Source organism: Muntiacus reevesi, chromosome 15 (genome assembly GCF_963930625.1).
Source record: "Muntiacus reevesi chromosome 15, mMunRee1.1, whole genome shotgun sequence".
Classification (NCBI taxonomy): domain Eukaryota; kingdom Metazoa; phylum Chordata; class Mammalia; order Artiodactyla; family Cervidae; genus Muntiacus; species Muntiacus reevesi.
This window is the reverse complement of record NC_089263.1, coordinates 45058459-45077211: the sequence shown is the minus strand read 5'-3', so window position 1 is coordinate 45077211 and position 18753 is coordinate 45058459. Positions and strand designations below refer to the sequence as shown.

Below are 18753 nucleotides of genomic sequence, written 5' to 3'. Positions count from 1 at the left end.
CCCAGCCTCCCGGCTTAAACCAATTACGCCGCTTGGCAAACAAAGTGAGGGTCGGCTTTGGGGGAGGGGGCTCGGCGGGAGGGGGCCCAAGGGGCGCGCGCGGCGGCGGCGGCGCGGCGGGGCGGGAGGCGCGGCAGCCGGACTGGCGGGCGGCCGCCTCGCAGGTGCACCTCGGGCTTTGTAGGTGCGAGCGTCTTTGTGCGGCGGACAAATGGGGAGAGGACGAGGAGGTGGGCACTCGAGCGACGTAAGATCCACATCAGCTCAACTGCACTCATCTCGCAGAGGCCGCCAGCTCACTTCCCGCGGAGGCGCTCCCCGGCGCCGCGCTCCGCGGCCGCCGCCTGCCCCCGCCCGCCCTACCGCCGCCGCCGCCTACGCCGCCGAGCACGCCGCGCCCCGCAGCTCCTGGCTTCCTCCTCGCTAGGGTGGCGCTGGGCCGGCGCGGGCGCTCGGGTGACTGCAGCGGCTTGGCTCCCCGCCCCCCGCCCCGGGCCGCGCGGCTGCCAGTCGCTTCGCACAGGGCTGGATGGTTGCAGCGAGCAGGGTTGCTCCAGGATGTTAGGGACTGTGAAGATGGAAGGGCACGAGAGCAGCGACTGGAACACCTACTACGCGGACACACAGGAGGTGAGAGGCGGGCGGCAGGAGGGACGTTCCTGGAGCCCGTGCTGGGACGGGGGAAACCTGGCCAGGCGGGCGGCGGGCGGACTGGGGGCGCCTCCTCCGTGCCACCGGTGCCTACCCACCCGGGTTAGCCCCGGCCGGGCCTTGGCTAAACGGGCCTGAGACCCGGATCCTCAGCCCGGCCCAGGGACGGGATTCCGGCGATCGGCGCTCAGAGCGGGCGAGACGGTTTTAGGAAACTCTTGTTGTGAAAGCACCCGCTCTCTTGGACGCACTCGCCTCTTGCTTGCGGAGAACGGGCGCTAGAGCCCAGACCCGGGTGCCGAGCGCAGGTTGGCTGGCTGGCGGAGGCATGAGTTTGAGGCAAGTGTGAAAAGGCTAGAGTTCGCCTGCGGGGCAGCTTCTTCCTTCCGCAGTTGAATTCTCAGATGTCTTCTGATGAAAGCGCGCAGCCGCTAATAATGCGCCTCTTGATAATGAAATGATTCCGTAATTTTGTAAAAGTTCTTCAAAAGCCCTGTTTGGGGAAGAAGTGTGCTTCTTCCTCTTTGTAACCGCTGGGTGGCGCTAGTGCGAGCTGACTTTTCCTCCAGCACTCCGGGCGTGCGGAAAACCTGTTTCTCTTCATTGTCCCCTTGGCGGCACGTTCGTGTGGTTTATTTTATCAATACAGCGTGCACAAAGGGATTGCGAGAAAAACCAGGTACAGAAGGGACCACCTCCTACTCCTAAAAGTATTTCTCTGGAAATAACTGGCGATTACCCTCCAAAAATTTACCATTATTGAAAATGTTTATTGAAACTGTCTTGGATAATCTTGGGAAGAGGAAAAGAAAAGTAAAATATACTTTAAGACATGGACAGAAAAACATAAAATCAGGAAATATTTTCATGGTAATTAATTTATTTATATTTATATATGTATATATTCACAAACATATCCCGAGTTTATTTGCATACTATAGCAGAATGTGTACCTAGTTAAATGTTTGTTCACCATTTATGTTTTCAAATAAAGTCATGTTTTCGGATGAAAATAAATTTAAGGATATTATTATTTTTATTAAATTAACAGATAAGTAGTTTTATATTCTTAACATATCTAGTGCATTCTCATATTGCCTTTGATAAGAGTTTTCCCCTACTGATGTTTTAAGGAGCTCAGAACACTTCCTCAGATTTAATTCAGGTACAGTCATCGCCACTCACTAGTCAGTTAAATTCTCTATGAAAAGAGCTTCTTTACAGGTTAGAATTGGGAAGTAGAATAGCATTAAAAGACAGCAAGTGGACTTTGATTTTTGAATTTTAAAGTATTTGATACTATTCATATAGTTTCAAAAGCCAGCTTTTGAGATGATCAGTGGCAAAATATCAGAATATGTAAAAAATATGATTACTTCTATAAAGTTTGTCACCAAAATTTTCAAACATTAGGGGCCTGGAAATAGGTAATGAAATTAGTGCAAATTTATGAATGGCTGTAAAGTCATGTTAAAGTTAAATGTAGGTTGTGCATTGATAGTGTTATGTACCCTCCCCTCCCCTTTCTCCTATTATATATCTGTTTTTTCCAAAAGTTACTCAACTTCTGAGTTTTTTCCCTTTTAATATTACAATTGCTCCAAGTAGATGGAAAACACTACAAAAAGTCACCATTTGGTGAAAGCTGCTAAGACAGTAAAGCCAATTGTTTGGAAATGTTTGGTCATATGGCCATGGATGATTTGCTCTATCAGGGAGAGGTTAACTAACAGTCACCCGGAACAGCGCGGGCCGCTACGTGGTCAGCCCAGGCCTGGCAGGCTTAGGCGAGATGGGTGCAAATCTGGGGATGTGGCCCGCCTAAGGGTGGGGGCTGGGGCGTGGGAGGAAGCACTGTCATACCCACCGCACGCTTAAGGTGGAGTGAATAAGCAGAGGATCAGAGATATTCTATTTTCGGAGTTTTAACTCCTTTCAAGTAAAAGGACGGCTTTGCCGAGGCCCGATCTGGGGTGGAGAGTGGGATACCGCCTGGCGTGGATAGAGGCGATGGAGGGGCCCCAGAAGCCGGCCCCTAAGCCTGGCGTGTAAGGCGATTACCATCTTCCTGGGGACATATTTTCTGAGAGTTCTTGTCTTTCATGCCTGCCGAGCTAGGCTTTTCCCCCCTGCCGTGCACGACATCTCTTTGCTGGCTCTGGGGAGGGCGCCCGCCGGTTTGCCCCTGGTTGGGGGATCTTAGGCTTTGCAGAAATGGTTTCTTCTCGTTTTCGGATTTGCCGGGGGCGGGGGGCCGGTAGCCGCCAGCGCGCCCACTGCTAACTCAGCCCTTCGGGGCCTCTTCACGCTGTCTCCGCTCCAGGCCTACTCCTCCGTCCCGGTGAGCAACATGAACTCAGGTCTGGGCACCATGAATTCCATGAACACCTACATGACCATGAACAGCATGAGCACGAGCGGCAACATGACCCCGGCTTCGTTCAACATGTCCTACGCAAACCCGGGTCTGGGCGCGGGGCTGAGCCCCGGGGCGGTGGCTGGCATGCCCGGCGGCTCTGCGGGCGCCATGAATAGCATGACGGCGGGCGTGACGGCCATGGGGACGACGCTGAGCCCCGGCGGCATGGGGGCCATGGGCGCGCAGCCGGCGGCCTCCATGAACGGCCTGGGGCCCTACGCGGCCGCCATGAACCCGTGCATGAGCCCCATGGCGTACGCGCCGTCCAACCTGGGCCGCAGCCGCGCTGGCGGCGGCGGCGGCGACGCCAAGACTTTCAAGCGCAGCTACCCTCACGCCAAGCCGCCCTACTCGTACATCTCTCTCATCACCATGGCCATCCAGCAGGCGCCGAGCAAGATGCTCACGCTGAGCGAGATCTATCAGTGGATCATGGACCTCTTCCCCTATTACCGGCAGAACCAGCAGCGCTGGCAGAACTCCATCCGCCACTCGCTCTCCTTCAACGACTGCTTTGTCAAAGTGGCCCGCTCCCCGGACAAGCCAGGCAAGGGTTCCTATTGGACGCTGCACCCGGACTCCGGCAACATGTTCGAGAATGGCTGTTACTTGCGCCGCCAGAAGCGCTTCAAGTGCGAGAAGCAGCCGGGCCCCGGGGGCGGGAGCGGCGGCGGCGGCGGCCCCAAGGGTGGCCCGGAGAGCCGCAAGGACCCCTCGAGCGCTGCCAACCCCAGCGCCGACTCGCCCCTTCATCGCGGCGTGCACGGGAAGGCCGGCCAGCTAGAGGGCGCGCCGGCCCCCGGGCCCGCCGCCAGCCCCCAGACTCTGGACCACGGCGGGGCGGCGGCGACAGGGGGCGCCTCGGAGTTGAAGACTCCAGCCACCTCGGCTGCTCCTCCGATCAGCTCTGGGCCTGGGGCGCTGGTATCTGTGCCCCCCTCCCACCCGGCGCATGCCCTGGCACCCCACGAGTCCCAGCTGCACATGAAAGGGGACCCTCACTACTCCTTCAATCATCCCTTCTCCATCAACAACCTCATGTCCTCCTCGGAGCAGCAGCACAAGTTGGACTTCAAGGCGTACGAGCAGGCATTACAGTACTCGCCCTACGGCAGCGCGTTGCCCGCCAGCTTGCCCCTCGGCGGCGCCTCGGTGGCCACGAGGAGCCCCATTGAGCCCTCAGCCCTGGAGCCCGCCTACTACCAAGGTGTGTATTCCAGACCCGTTCTAAACACTTCTTAGCTCCCTGGGACCGGGGTCTGTCTGGCATGGTCATGCTGGTAGCAGGAGAGAGAGAGAGAAATCAACAGCAAACAAAATCACACATACCAAGCCGACAGCAGCATAATGAAATCCCAACTATTTTTATTTCCTTTTTTCTTTTTTTGTGCACAATCTTTCCCCTAGTGCAAAAGACTGTTACTTTGTTACTCCTGTTCGAAACGCCTTGTGTATATTATTACAAAGAAAACCAACCTCAAACCAACAAAAGTTGTCCTGCAAAGTTTAATGATCCACAAGTGTATATATATATAAATCCTCCTACTTCCTTGTCTTTCTCCTTTTCTTCCCTCTTCCCCCCTGCAGACATGTTCTAGTCTGTGCAGGATTTATTTAAAAAAAAAGAAAGATGGTCAAGCTTGTAAAATATTTGTTTGTGCTTTTCCCCCCTCCTTTCCCCCACACACACAGACACACACAGACACACACAGTTTACAGGTCCATGGCAATACTCTTAACCATAAGAACTGAAAGAGTGAAGAAACAAGTAGACAGTAGGGCTGTTAAAAGTACTGAAGGACAGTGCTGGTGTTACACAGCAAAACATAAACAGATTAGAGCCACGCTTTTCAGCTTGCATTTCAGATACGTTCAGATAGCAGATGTCTCTAAATGAAATACATATCTATCATATATATGAACTTATTTATGCACATGCTCAGATATGTAGACATCATCCATATATTTATATAACATATAAAGGTAATAGGTAGGTGATAGACCTGCTCTTGAGTTGCCAGGACCAAGAAGTTACAAAGACACCCTCTTCCCCTCCTCTCCACCCACACATAGCCCTGGGAATCAATTCCTTGAGAATTGCCCTTGTCAATAACTGTACTCCTTGTTTTGCGGAGGGCCATGGTCATGTCATTCTGAGGTCATATAACACGTGTAAAATTAGCTTCTTTGTATTTATACCATTTAAAGGATATTTTTTTTCCAGAAAAAAAAAGGGAATACTATTACAATGTTGGAGGAGAGATAAGTTATAGGAAGCTGTATTTCAAAATTTGGTCCAAGATTCCAAAATCCAATTGATTGTGGCCATTTTAATTATTGCCATCGTGTGCTTGTTTCAGTGTTAATGCACTTTTCACAGTTGGACATGGTGTTAGTATAGCCAGACGGGTTCCATTATTATTCCTCTTCGCTTTCTCGATGTTAATTTATTGCATGGTTTATTCTTTTTTCTTTACAGCTGAAATTGCTTTAAATGATGGTTAAAATTACAAATTAAAATGTTAATTTTTATCAGTGTGATTGTAATTAAAATATTTTGATTTAAATAATGAAAGTGAGAAATTTTAAGCTGTGGAATATGTTCTTGATCATTTGCAGCTAAGGACTTTAAATAAATCAAATGTTAACAAAAAGAAAATTTCTGCTATTTTCCTTAATTAAATCCAAGCTGGATATTCTGAATATGATATTTTTCAAAGCCCGGCACTGAATAGAAATGACAAAAAGGAAAAGAATCTTAAAATTTTTGTTTTTTTATTTTTTATTATATGAACGTGTAGCTAGGGAAAAGTAATTAAGGAGATTCAATAAAAGTAGATAAATAAAAAGGTAGATAAATTGATTTAATATCCTAAGTATTGAGTTTTTGAAAGATTCTTTATTCCTTGTAATGTTTACTTCAATTTTTGACAAGGGCTTAAGTCTTCTGTGCTTCCTTTGAGCCTTCCTACAATGAACTTAAATATTATTAATTTAACTACCTTCCTCCCCTTCTCCAGTGTATCATTTTCCTTTATCTGAAAAGTGTTTGAATGAGAATAAAATATCAGATGTAGCTGATAAAATTAAGTTGTCTACAAGAGAGGATCCAGAACCGTCTTTTTACTAAAGAAAAGGCAAAATTTACCCATCATGGTAGCTTTAGAGGAGGCCCAGGGAGGCCCGGGTTAATTCACTCCTGCAGGGGAAGCTTAATGCCACCAGGACGTTTCAGGGTTGCGGGTATTTTGTACTTTGTGAAGGTATTTTTAAAAAACATTGTTTCAAATTTTTTTTTCCTGAGAACTTAAAAACTGATGATTTGTTTGCCTTCTAAGGAGCTTTTAAATGCAACTTCACACCTCTACCGTTGGTTGAGATCACAAAATCAGTAATCTCCTTTGATAGTAGGCTCACTTTCCAGTCCACCTATTTCTTTGTAAGCCTCGTTCGGATTGACATCAACAATAACAACAGTAGCCCAAGCAGAGGCTGGCCTGCCTGAGCCCTTGTGTATGAACTCCATCCCACCAGGGCTTGAACTTGGCCAGCCTTTACTTTGATCGCCTCCTCCTTACCGCAGACAAGATAAAAAGAGCTCTGTGAGTCCCTTAATTATCGAGTAATTGCCTCCCCAGATGGGAGAAGGGGTGCCATGTAGCACTTGAGAAAAGTCCAGAAATCCAACCCCTCGCTCTCACTTCAGCTAGTGAAAGGAGGAGATGGAAACTATTGATTTGAGTAATTTTAAAATTTAATTCAGAGGCCTTTCGGAAGAACGTTAAAGTCTCAAAAAGAGGGGAAAGTTTTCAATCTCAATTGTTATTCATATTTATACAATGGGCAACGTTGGCATATTTGAGTTCAAAAAGTAATATAAAAGCTTGAGCTTGATCCTCGGAATCTTACCCAGACCCACTGAACCTAAATCGTCTTACTTTGTTCCCTTCCCTTTTTCTAACATATTAGCAATAAAGCGTCTTGCATTCACCCACCAGGCTTAAGTCGGCCCCAGTTCTTGGTGTCTTACTTGGCGGAGACTTTTTCAGGGTTCGCGGGGGACAGCGCGCGGCGGGTTTACGGCCGAGGCCACTCTGGAGACCCGCCTGGGGACCTAGCCCGGTGGGTCTCGGGGAGCGGGGCTCGCCTCGTGGGCTTCTCAGACTATTTTCTAACCGCGCCCTCGGCCACCTTTGGACGATGCCATCTGCGCCCGGTGTGTTAGGACGCTCACGGGCTGGGCGCCGGCGCGGCCGGTTGCCGGGGAAGGAGGACAGAGAGAAGGACCGCAAGCATCTCGAGGTGACAAGTGCAGTTAGTTCTTCATTGTTTGGGCATTTTCCCCTCCGAGCGAATAAATCTTCTGTTGAGCCCGAGACCTAAAAGTCAACAAAGGCGGCCAGGCGCCTCGTTACCGCTCCTGCGGCCCCAACGCCCGCGTTGCCGCGGCTGCTCCCGCTGCGTAATCCCTTCCTCGGAAACCGGGACACACAAATGCCGGAACGCCCGGGGCTGGGACGCGGAGCCCCAGAGCCAGGAGGAAAACATCTGTGGTTCCGAGGGAGTGCTGGGACCCTCCCGGAGCGCGCCGCCTTCCCGCGACCCCCTCCCACCTCCCTTTTAGCCCTGGAGCCTCCAGATTTCTGCACCTCGGACGCTCCTGCAGCAGACGGCCGGAAAGGGGATGCTGACCGCTCAGCCGCGGTCCACCGGACTCGCTTTATTTAGGAATTTCGCCGGAGGTGGGGGAGGGGTCTCCCGAGGGAGAGGGAGGGAGCGAGAAGGGAAAAACCTTCCTTTAGACCCAAGTGCAAAGCTCCGGAGGCCCTCCGATCCATTGACTAGCCGCAGAGCAAACATTTTTAGAAAACAAGAAAAAGGTTTTGAGAGTGAGTATGTATAGTGTTGGGGAGGGAAACTTCAGATGTTACCTTCACCTTGTCCCAGGCCTGAAACATTTTTTTAAATTGATAAATTTAGGGATGAAGAAAAGCTCACCGGTTGTGTTCAGAAACTCCAGAACTTAAATGTGTATTTCCAAGTAGAAAGCAACTCAGCGTTTTCCACAGGATAGCTACCAGTGTTTAAACCGAAGATAAAATTTAATTTCCATTGTCCCTTCGCGATCCCCTCATAGTAGAAGAAACTGGTGAGAATCATTATGGCAGGAGGGATTAAACAAAGAAAATCCTATTAAAGTTCTCAACTTCTGTTTTCATTCTCTGAAAGCTAGATACCCGATTGATATCACTGAAAGTATAAAAAACATTATTTTACTCAGGAGTCTAACAGATTTGAATAAGCCATGGCAGTAAAGATTTCCTGGAGTGATAGAAATGGAAAACTTCGTTGTTTTGGCACTTTAAATAATTGATCTCAATTCCACGAAAATGCTTATTACATTTCTTTGCAGAAAACTTCTGTGATCGATACAAATTCCTCTCAATGCAGGCCAGTGTAGGAGACCTGTAGCCCAAATTAATTAACCTTTCCTCAAGATCAATTGGTCTTCTGTTGATTTAGCAGTAATATTGCAGAACATTTAGCTATAATGTATTTTAATGTGATACTTCAATATGTCAAGAGGAAAAATGCTTTAAAAAGATATAATTGTTTAAATTATGTAATAGATTAATAATTTGTTCAAATGTTCTACTTTCAAAAATCAAATTTAAATTGCTTATTTGAATTGTAGTAAAATGTGTTTTGCAACTAAATGGAGTTAAGGTAATGTCTAATTACTTCAAGATAATTATGTGCAAAAAGGTGATTATTTGTAAGCTACCTTGGACTAAATAGGAAATTAAATTATGCTGAAATTTAGAAATAAGATTTTCCTGAACTGAAAGAATCATTGGCATGTGTAAAAACTCATGAGAGTAAGAATGTAATAAAATGAAATAACTTGGAAGGTTTTACAACCTTACTACTTAAAAATAGAATCTATTTGGAGACAGAAAAGGTTTTTAAAAAAAAAAAGTCATTCAAGTTTTATTTTCTACTAAAGATCCTAGTGTATCCAATTAACATTTAAAAGCAGATTACTTTAAATATTCTCATTTTTTCCCCCTTCCAAATAGTAAAGTTTGAGGCCATAATGTTTCCACTGGTGTTTCTCTTTTTAGCTTCTGGTCTAGCTCAGTTCATTGAACTTTGGACAGCTGGGACTGCAGCCTTCATCTTTTTTTTTTTTTTTTTTTTCTTCTCTAGCCATCATACTAGTAAGCAATTGGGGGCTGGAACATACCCATTGTGTTCAACTTTAACTTGTAAAGTGCATGCATTTTCCTTCTTATGAATATGTCTTTTAATCTGACAAAGGGGAAATTCTCCCTTGTTACCTTTCTTTTTCTAACTTCCTCATTTCTCCAGTTATATTAGCTCTGAGTGCACAGTCTAAGAGCATGAGCTCCCCTCTGCAGCCCTGGGAAGTGAGGAGCATCCCTCCTTCTAGAAATCACTGTCTGATGTTTGGGGGTTCTCTATGTCCTAGTCAACTTAGAGTATAAAAACGGAATATTCTTTCTCAAAATCCGGGAAGGAAAGGGCTTGAATGGAATAAATGCTTGAAGACCTCAGAATTCAAGTGGGATGCCAGTCAAGGCACATCCAGAGCAAGTTCAGACCGGGTCTGGTCAGTGCCATTCTGAGTGAGTGAGGTTGCCTTAGGTTAACTTTCTATTTCTTTCCTCAACTCCTCTTCAACATTACACGCCAGGGACTTTTTTTTTTCCTCCTTTAAAAAAAAAAATTACTGAAACTAAGAAAAACAACCTGGAAAATACCTCTCCCCCAAAGCATTGCCTGGAATTAGGGGGGAAATGTTTTCAACTGGAAACCTTCTGAGTATCTTTCCCCTCTCTCCCATGAAATTTCAGTTAGTCCTTTGCTTGTCTGATCATGTCCCAGGTCCGCTTTCTCTCTCTCTCCCCGTCTCTCTCTCTCACACACACCAAGGAGTTGTTATTTTAAAACACAAACAATTTAATGAGAAGAATGTTAAGAGGCTTCTTAGGGGTGGGGGAGTGTTTCGTTTATAAATTTAATTTTAAGGACACATTATGCACGAGGGAGCAAGGAGACTCCCGCCTAGTGCTGCACTCCTGGAAAGCTGATTTTCTTTGCGCGATTTAGGTGACTGGGGTGTTTCTGGAACGTTCCCTTGCCCGGGGTCCCATCTGGGAGCCTACTGCTTCGGTTCCATAGCCCAGCTACAAACGCCTAACCCCAAAGCTCCTCAACTCGGAGGGCCACCTCCTGCCGCGTTCTCCGCCGCTTCTTCCTAGGTGGAGGCCGATTCACAAGCTCCAACTGCAATGAGCCGTGTTGTAGCATACGGCACCGGCCAGGTTTCCTCGCCTCTGCCTGAAACCACTGCCTTCTGCTGACACGCGCTTCCTTTGTGTTATGCCTGGCTAATGTATTAATGGGGCGGATAGCCCAGATCCTTTGAGGAGGGGTAGCGGGGGGGTTGGAGGCAGGGAAGGCAGAGAAGGAAAGGGAACGGATCTAGCTGCTGACCCTTGGGCCAAAGTGTTCAGAGGCGAGCCGGCGGCGGGAGAGGGAGGGGGGCGATTCCAGGTGGGGAAAGTTCACGTTGAGGGCGCTATAAGCAAACTTACATGCCTGCACCAAGTGATTTAGAAAGAGCGGTCTGATGCTAATGTGCAGCCCCGGGTTCAGAACTGAGAGGCCCGGACGCCACGCACCTAGAGAACCTGCCCCGCTGGCCGAGCGGGCCATGCGCCTCCGGGTCCCCCGCCCCGCGTTCCGCGCCCCCCGCCGCCCCCCGCCCGGAGCTGGCTCGCCCTGCGTGGTGTCAGAGGTGAAAAATCCTAACTGCGTGGGGCACGGCTGCCCCTGCCTGCGGTGTTGTTACACCGCCGCAGACTCATCCAGCTCAAGCTGAGACAGCTAGATGCTGGGTCCCAGTGACTAAACCTAAAGACTTCCAACCTCCTTCACCCGCTGCCTTCCCCAGCCTCACCTCCAAAGGGCTGTCTGGCCTCCCAGTCGGAGGTCTTAACTGATTAACCACGAAGGCATCCCCTGCGCTACGCCACGAAGTGGGCGCGAGGAGCTGCGACCCCAGGCCCCAGAGGACGCTCCCGGTGGGTGCGGGTCTGTTCCCCGCTTCCAGCCTCTCAGCTGGCACGGCCGAGCCCCCTCCCGCCAGGCCTGGGGCCCCGCCCGCCAGACGGTGCCGGCGCACCCCGGAGACATATGCTGTCCGCAGGCCGCGCGGCCCGACGTGGTGCTCATTGCAGAGGCGGTTCTCAGCCCATCAAAAGCCCAGGCTTTCTTCAGCCGTATGGGCCGCGAGGTGAACAACAATGCCCGGGCCCCTTCACTTCAAAAGCGGCGATCAGGGGAAAGGCTCCCCTAGAGAATTTTTTTTTTCCCCCTCCTCTGCCTTTCATTCCAGGTTTAAAAAAAAAAAAAAAAAGGCATCAGCAACTCCAGGGCCCGGGCGAGCCTAATGCCCTTTGATGGGGATTGAATTCATTATCTCCAATAACACAATTGTGCTTGGCCAACGAAAAGAGCAAAGCGGGGCTCTATCCCGCCCGAGGGGCCCGGCCGGGCGGGGCGGGCCAGCGAGGCGCGCTCCTGGGACCCGCTCTGAGGCGCAGTTGCAGCGGGCCGGGCCGGGATGCGACGCCCCCGGCGCGCGGGGGCGCGGGCCCTCCCGGAGGCTGCAGGACCCGGTGGCGCCGCCGGCGGAGGCAGCGGGGGAGGGGGCGGGGCGGCTCTCGGGCCTGATTTCTTTTTCGTGTCTCCCTTTGCAGCCATTCCCCGAGGGCTGGGTGTTTACTCTCTTCCCTCCCGGCCTCCTGCTGTGAAGTAGCGGGGGCCCCCGCGCGCCCGCCAGAAAGGACGCACTGCGCCCATGGCTGAGCGCGAAGGGCTCTCAGCATCCTGGCGGCGCAGCCCGACCCCCGGCGTCCTGGGCCGCAAGCCAGCTATACTCGCAACGCAGCACTGATAAACCCGGCTTTAAATAGCCCCCGTCCTGCAACCCGCTCCGCTCAGGCTTTCACAGCCGCCACCTGCGTGGATCGCAGAACGGAGCCAGGAGCCGGAGCCCCGACGGCCGGACACCACGTCGCTACCCGGGCGCCAGGTGCCAGCCCCGGGCGTGAGCTGCTGTACCTTCGCTTCCGGCCGGGTGGACACTGCCGGGGACCCCGATTCCACGCGAGCGCCTCCTCCCGGCGTCCACTGCCGTCTTTGCCCTTTCAGTCTCCTCCGGCCCCTGCTGTCCTGAGTGGACGCAAGTGAAAAACAGGGGCTAAAACGGGTACTGTTAGGTACCTTGATTTCAGGTGTGTGTGTGTGTGTGTGTGTGTGCGTGCATGCAATTCCCTAAGAATCAAGATCAAAGAAGACTTCTCTACAGTGTCTAAAATTTGAGTCATTTCATTGCTAGGTGTACTTTCTACTCAACCCTATTTCCCCCGTCACTCATTATTGTGGACAGTATGTGTTGCAGTTTTATTTCAATCAGATAACGAATAATAATAAAGAAAATGGAAAATTTTGTTTTTGCAAGAATACATAAAATGCTCTATGGAAGTAACCATGGGTTAGGATTAGTCATCCATTGCCAATTAGTCATGGCTATCCTAATCTTGAAGCTTTGACTCTTCACCTTTCTCTTCAGGGAATTAGAGCCAGCACACATATACTATAGGCTTTCTCTGGTGGCTCAGACCAGTACAGAATCCATCTACAATGCAGGAGAACCAGGTTCAATCCCTGGGTCTGGAAGACCCCCTGGAAAAGAGAATGGCTACCCACTCCAGTATTCTTGCCTGGAGAATTTCATGGACAGAGGAGCCAGGCAGGTACTGTCCCTGGGGTTGCAAAGAGTTGGATAGGACTAAGCAGCTAGAATAATAGATATCGATAGGTAGATAGTTAGATATGCCAGATATAGGGTGTGTGTGTGGAGACACACACACAGTTAGATATGCTGATTTAGAATAGCATATGGAAGATCCTTCTGTCCTCATGACTGTCCCCTAAGCATGGAAGCAGTAAATTAGTGATCTGTTGATTTGGGGGCAAACCAAGAAAAGCATTTCAGATGTAAGATTTTCAGCTAGGTATTATTCTCATCAAGAGATATAGGATTTTTTTTAGCTTTTTAAAAAAATTATTTTTAATTGAAAGATGATTGCTTTACAATATTACATTGGTTTCTGCCATACATCAACAGAGATACAGGAATTCTGTTATTTATTCCCTTCCCTTTTTCTACTCTACTCACCTTCAGCATTAAGTAGTGAAAACTTTACATATTTATCCCAAGAAACTTGGACCACTTCCCCCAGTTTTTAGGCCTAGGAATCTGGGGGAGGTGGAGGAGAAAAATCTATTGTAATAGGTAATGTTAAGGAGAAGACTTCAGTTCTTCCTTCATTTTCTTTTCTTTTGTTCTTTTCTCTCCTCTTTTTGTCTTACACAGTAACATCCTGAATACAACTTACGTTAAAACACGTACTTAGTTTTATGAAGACTTATGGTTTCCATTTACATCAAAAAGGATGTAAAACATTGACTTGAAGATATTCTGAATCTCTAATAAAGAGGTCTATGGGTAACACTAATTTTTAGATGAGTTATCAAACGGTGGCTCAGAGGTTAAAGCGCCTGCCTGCAATGCCGGAGACCTGGGTTCGTTCCCTGGGTCGGGAAGATTCCCTGGAGAAGGAAATGGCAACCCACTCCAGTATTCTCCATGGACGGAGGAGCCTGGTGGGCTACAGTCCATGGGGTTGAAAAGAGTTGGACACAACTGAGCGACTTTACTTTCTTTCTTCTATCAAATTCCAAATCTGTATTACAAATTGTCAAGGAATGAATGACTTCTCCCCTGCACCCTACCCCACATTTTATTAACTTATTAAAGAATGGATCTGAATCTTGGCGACCTAACATTTACAGTGTGGTGTTATTTAAGTCACCTTTTATAAAATCTCTTCTGTAACATCAAGAAGAGATTTAATCTTCGTCCTCAATATGACATATTATCCCACACCTGGTGGACTGCTGTGCTTCCTTTGTTCATCATCACATGTTTAGAAATACTGGGGAGAGAAAGGCATTTATACTGGGTAAAGATGGCAGTGACTTAGATTTTACAGACTAACAATTTGGGTAAGAGTTTAACATAGCATGCATGACCAGAATAAGTTATATGTAGGTATAGCTACCTAGGAATTAATTTTTACAACGTTTTGAGGATTTCGGAGTAACCACATTCTGGACTCAATGTAAGAACTATTCTGTGAGTAACAATATGTTCAAAATAACCACCAAAAAGCTTTAATTCTGACATATAAACAATTATGTGACTTCAGGTGAGCAGGGTGCCATAGGATGGATGAATTACTAAATAAAAGATATCATGATTTTCATGTAGATATCTTTGATCATGAAGCAAAATTAGGAGGGAAGGAAATGTAAAGCATTTCAGTAGAAGTGAGAATTCAATGTTACCTAAAGTGCAACCCCAGAGCATATTTTAGTCTAGAGATTCACCTGGGAGTTTATTCCCTCAGAGTTTTCCCAAATCAAGTCCAAAATAGATTTAAATGTCAAGAACCGAAGAACTCCCACTTCTTGAGTTTATCAGTGTATTGGAGAAGCACTGTATTTCAATGCAAGACATCTTGCCAACAGAATATTTTCTCTGATATTTTCGACTTACATTTTAAATGAGCTTCCTGGAAGATCCGTTTTCATTCAGCCCTAAACCTGTTTCAGATACTTGGATGTTTATGTCTCTATTTATGTAACCAATCTATACACATTTACTTTCTCTAATTCTCACCTAAGATTGGTCCAAATAAAGTGTCCCAGGTGGGAAAGCACCTTTAACAAGTATAAGCATTTGACTTTCTATTCTTAATACTGAAAGGGGAAAATTAAAGTTAAACCTCAACAATTCCTTTTAATTATACCGGCATTATAAACAGGAAACTTGATCCATTTGTGAATGCCACCCAAATCATGCAGCTACATCATGCAGCTTCTTCACCTTTATGTATGACTATTGTAAGAAGTAGGCTTCCTGGTGGCTCAGTGGTAAAGAATCTGCCAATGCAGGAGACATGGATTCAGTTCCTGGGTCAGGAATATCCCTGGAGAAGGAAACAGCAACCACTCCAGTATTCTTGCCTGGGAAATCCCATGGACAGAGGAGCCTGGTGGGCTACAGTCCATGGGGCTGCAAAGAGTTGGACACGACTTAGCAACTAAACAACAAATTGTAAGATGTAAAAGAACTTCAGTTTCTCAAAATGTGTTGAGTTCTTAATTTATAAGAACAAAATCAATAAACCAATCTGGAGGTTGGTTCATTTAAAAGAAATACTGTTCCTCAGACTAATCTGTGGTACACAGATTTACATGAGACCTACCAGGACTATATTATGTCAGAGTTTTCTTTAATAAAGACACTGAAGAAGTTCATTATTAAACTTCTAAAGAGAAGTTAAACTTTTAGATTTCACTTTCAGAGAATCCAGATTCTAGGTTCCCAAGGCTCTGAAGGATTCGCCACTTTCTCTACAGTGACCACTGTGCCATGCTTTGCCAAGAATTAACACTCCAGACTATTCCTGTCTCTCAAGTTACAACATCTCTACTGAGTCAGGCAATTAGAAAGGAGATGCTTATTGAATTTGACCGATAATTCACTTTGGAAGTATAATCATAGGAAGAACAGATAGAGGGTTAAGTAGGGAGGAAAAAAATGAGAAATGAAAAATGATTTCTACTACATTCCACTTACCTCCTTCATCTTATAAAATAGAATAGGTGAAAGGGAAAATTGGAATTGTAATGAAAGTGAAAGGTTGTAAGGCCTGTGATGACTCAAAGAGTAACAGTAAGAAGTTGTGTAATAACATTATTATCACACAAATGTATTGAATGCAAAATTCCAATGATACCAGCTTCTTCCAAGTTGTCTGTTGGGTGGGTTCTGAGATGGACAAGTTCTACCCAATTTTTGTTTCATATGGTATAACAAGTTACAGGGTTGGGTTTTATTTAAGTCTCTGTATTTGGTATCATCTTAAAAATATTTAAATAGCCTTCTTAAATGAAGTGAGGGCTGCCTTTTTTTCAGGATATATTTAAAATCTCACATTCACTTAGAGTTGTTATCAGATGATGTGATTTGTGAAACAACCTTAGATTTTAATAATAAGCAGAAATTAACAGAGTAACGTAGACCTTTCTCTTTTAGCCTTATCTTAAGCAACAGAAAGCATGATATAGTAGCCAGTGTTCAACCTGAAAAAAAAAAAGTAGAACCTAGTGAAATCCTTGACTATACTCAAAACCCCCCAGAATGGATTCCTCAAGAGGGGTAATAAACATGACTACCATGCTGGGATCAAAGAAACAAAAATTTTTTTTTTTATTAATGTTTGCAGTTCAGGAGGTAAACATGTTCTCAAGAGAAACAAGAAAATAGAGTGTCAGGAATGTGTGAGGGAAGAAAAGATAAGGGAAAGGGAGGAAGGAAGAGGTTCTATAGCTGAAAAAGCGAAGTATTGGGCCTTCTATAGACTCACAGACCAAGAGACCGAAGGAATAAGAGATGATATGGAGGCAAATTAATGGCTGGAGAGAGCCAGAGAGTGTGTGCTGAGGAAGGGCCAGGCGTGAAAAGATTTTGTGTTGTCATAGCAACGGGCTCAGCCCTGCTCCCCCTGAAGCCCATTCAGCTCTGAGCTGCCGGAACACGTTTTTAATTAAAGCGTATAAAAGTTGTTTTGTAAGGACTTCTCCTCATCCGATAGATTTCAAAATGGTTAATCAGGCTTCATCTCCTTTTGATGCTCACAAGAGCATGGGCTCCTTCAAGCATAGAAACTGATGCTGCTGCCACTGCCCCTGAGTAAGTCATCTCAGTCACACCTAATACTGGAGTGAGCAAAACATCTAGCTATTTAGACACACATAATCAGAGAATTCAAGAGGGAGTGGGGGGGACCATTTTTATGATTATAAGTGCAAATGTTGATTTTCTTTGCTCTAGATACTATGGAATTCATCCTTCTGGATGATGGTTGTCTCTGGTTGATGTTCTATTTACTTTTGAAAACAGCAAGATTATCCCTCCTTGGGAGCTACAGTCCAAAAACCAAAATTAATAGTTACAAATTATTTGTGTCAAATAATATTTAATCTAGTATGGGTCTCCTATGAAAGGTTTGTTGTACCTTGTACATCTCGTATAAAAAGATGCTAACCCATTTTTTTTTTTTTTTTTTTTTTAGGGAGTAAAAGGGCTTTCACTTCTAAATCCTCTATCACTTCACAATACACAGCAACAGTTGCATTTTCTGTAGTAAAATAGATGACAATAGGCAACAGCATCTTTTGTTGAATCACTAAACAACTTCTTAGCAGATGACTCAAACCTCCAAATTTTTCATCTCCTTTTTTCTGAAACCCTGGCATATGATCTTATTTCTAATTTCACTGAAAAGGGGGGAAAAAAAACCAAAGATAAAAAAAACAAAGATAACAAAACAAACAAAAAAAAAAAACAAAGATAATTTTGCCTGTCATCCGTTCCTTCATCTGCCCTATATTCTAGCCCAGTCTTTCTGTTTCTATACCAGCACATTCACGGCTGGGTCCCGGAGGAGAAAAGAGTCCTGCCTCCCCTCCAGAACAAACATATTCAAGTTCTTAGTCCTAGACTGTCTTTTCTGTTTTTTACTGTCACTGGAATTTTTTCGGTTTCTATGTCCAACAAGTCTTCTCCTCAGCCTTGAACATGTATTTCTATTTTTGCGGGGGAGAGGGGGACTCAAATTGGTTTTTCAAAATCCTCTAGTTAACATTCCCTTGCTTTCTTTCTCACTGCCAAACTTTTCAAGTGAGTGGCCATCACCCACAGTCTCTACTTGTCCATAGCCTTGCGATGTGATCTGTTGTCCCTTAAACTTCTTTCTTGAAGATCATCAGTGGTGGCTTGCTCAGTGATGTTTTTACTCTATTTCTTTTGCTAAGTCTCAAAAGCTTCAAGAGTTCTGAATATTCGTAGCAGCGTTGAACGCTCTCCTTACAGAGATCCCCTGGCACCAGCCTATCCTTAATGTCTATTTCTTCTCAGCTGCCCTTCTGTTTCTATAACTGTCTTTCCTGTCTACTCAAACCTTCACTATAGTTCCCTGAGGCTAAGTATGTTAGCCTGAGACAGCAAAACAGCCCCTCATGTTTGGAAAATGACTTGACACTTCCAACTAGCCTAGGATGTTCTTAGGAGTTGGTCTGGCACAGATAGACCTAGGTGTTCTCCTGTCAAACATCAACCACTTTACTGAACATCAACAGGAGACAAGGCCACCTTATAACTATAGAAAAAGTGAAGCAAAAAGATGACTACTTTATAACTTTTTCTAAGCACAGATATAAACAAAGTCACTGCAAATCACAAAAATGGCAAATGTTCCTTCCACGTGAGCTAGGATTGGTAACTGCTGCCTCTTTATAAAGTACAGCTTGACTTTTAGTCTTTCCTTCTAGGTAAGATTTTTTTTCTTTTTTTAAGTCTTTATTGAATTTGTTACAATACTGCTTCTGTTTTATGTTTTGATTGATTACTCCAAGGCAAGCGGGACCTTAACTCCCTGACTGGGGATCAAACTTGT

At 46.1% G+C, this 18753-nt stretch overlaps 1 protein-coding gene across 1 annotated transcript; it reads left to right on the top strand.

Moving 5' to 3' along the window:
* Positions 1-512: 512 nt before the first annotated feature.
* FOXA1 (forkhead box A1) lies at positions 513-5611 on the top strand. The gene is made up of 2 exons (XM_065906571.1): positions 513-630; positions 2975-5611. The coding sequence occupies exons 1-2, from the start codon at positions 559-561 to the stop codon at positions 4310-4312; spliced, it is 1410 nt and encodes a 469-aa protein (XP_065762643.1). The 5' UTR covers positions 513-558; the 3' UTR covers positions 4313-5611.
* Positions 5612-18753: the final 13142 nt, after the last annotated feature.

Coding starts and splice junctions, on each gene's coding strand:
- FOXA1 (XM_065906571.1), top strand. CDS start 559: ATGTTAGGGACTGTGAAGATGGAAGGGCACGAGAGCAGCGACTGGAAC. Junction 631..2,974: donor ACTACGCGGACACACAGGAG/GTGAGAGGCGGG, acceptor TCTCCGCTCCAG/GCCTACTCCTCCGTCCCGGT.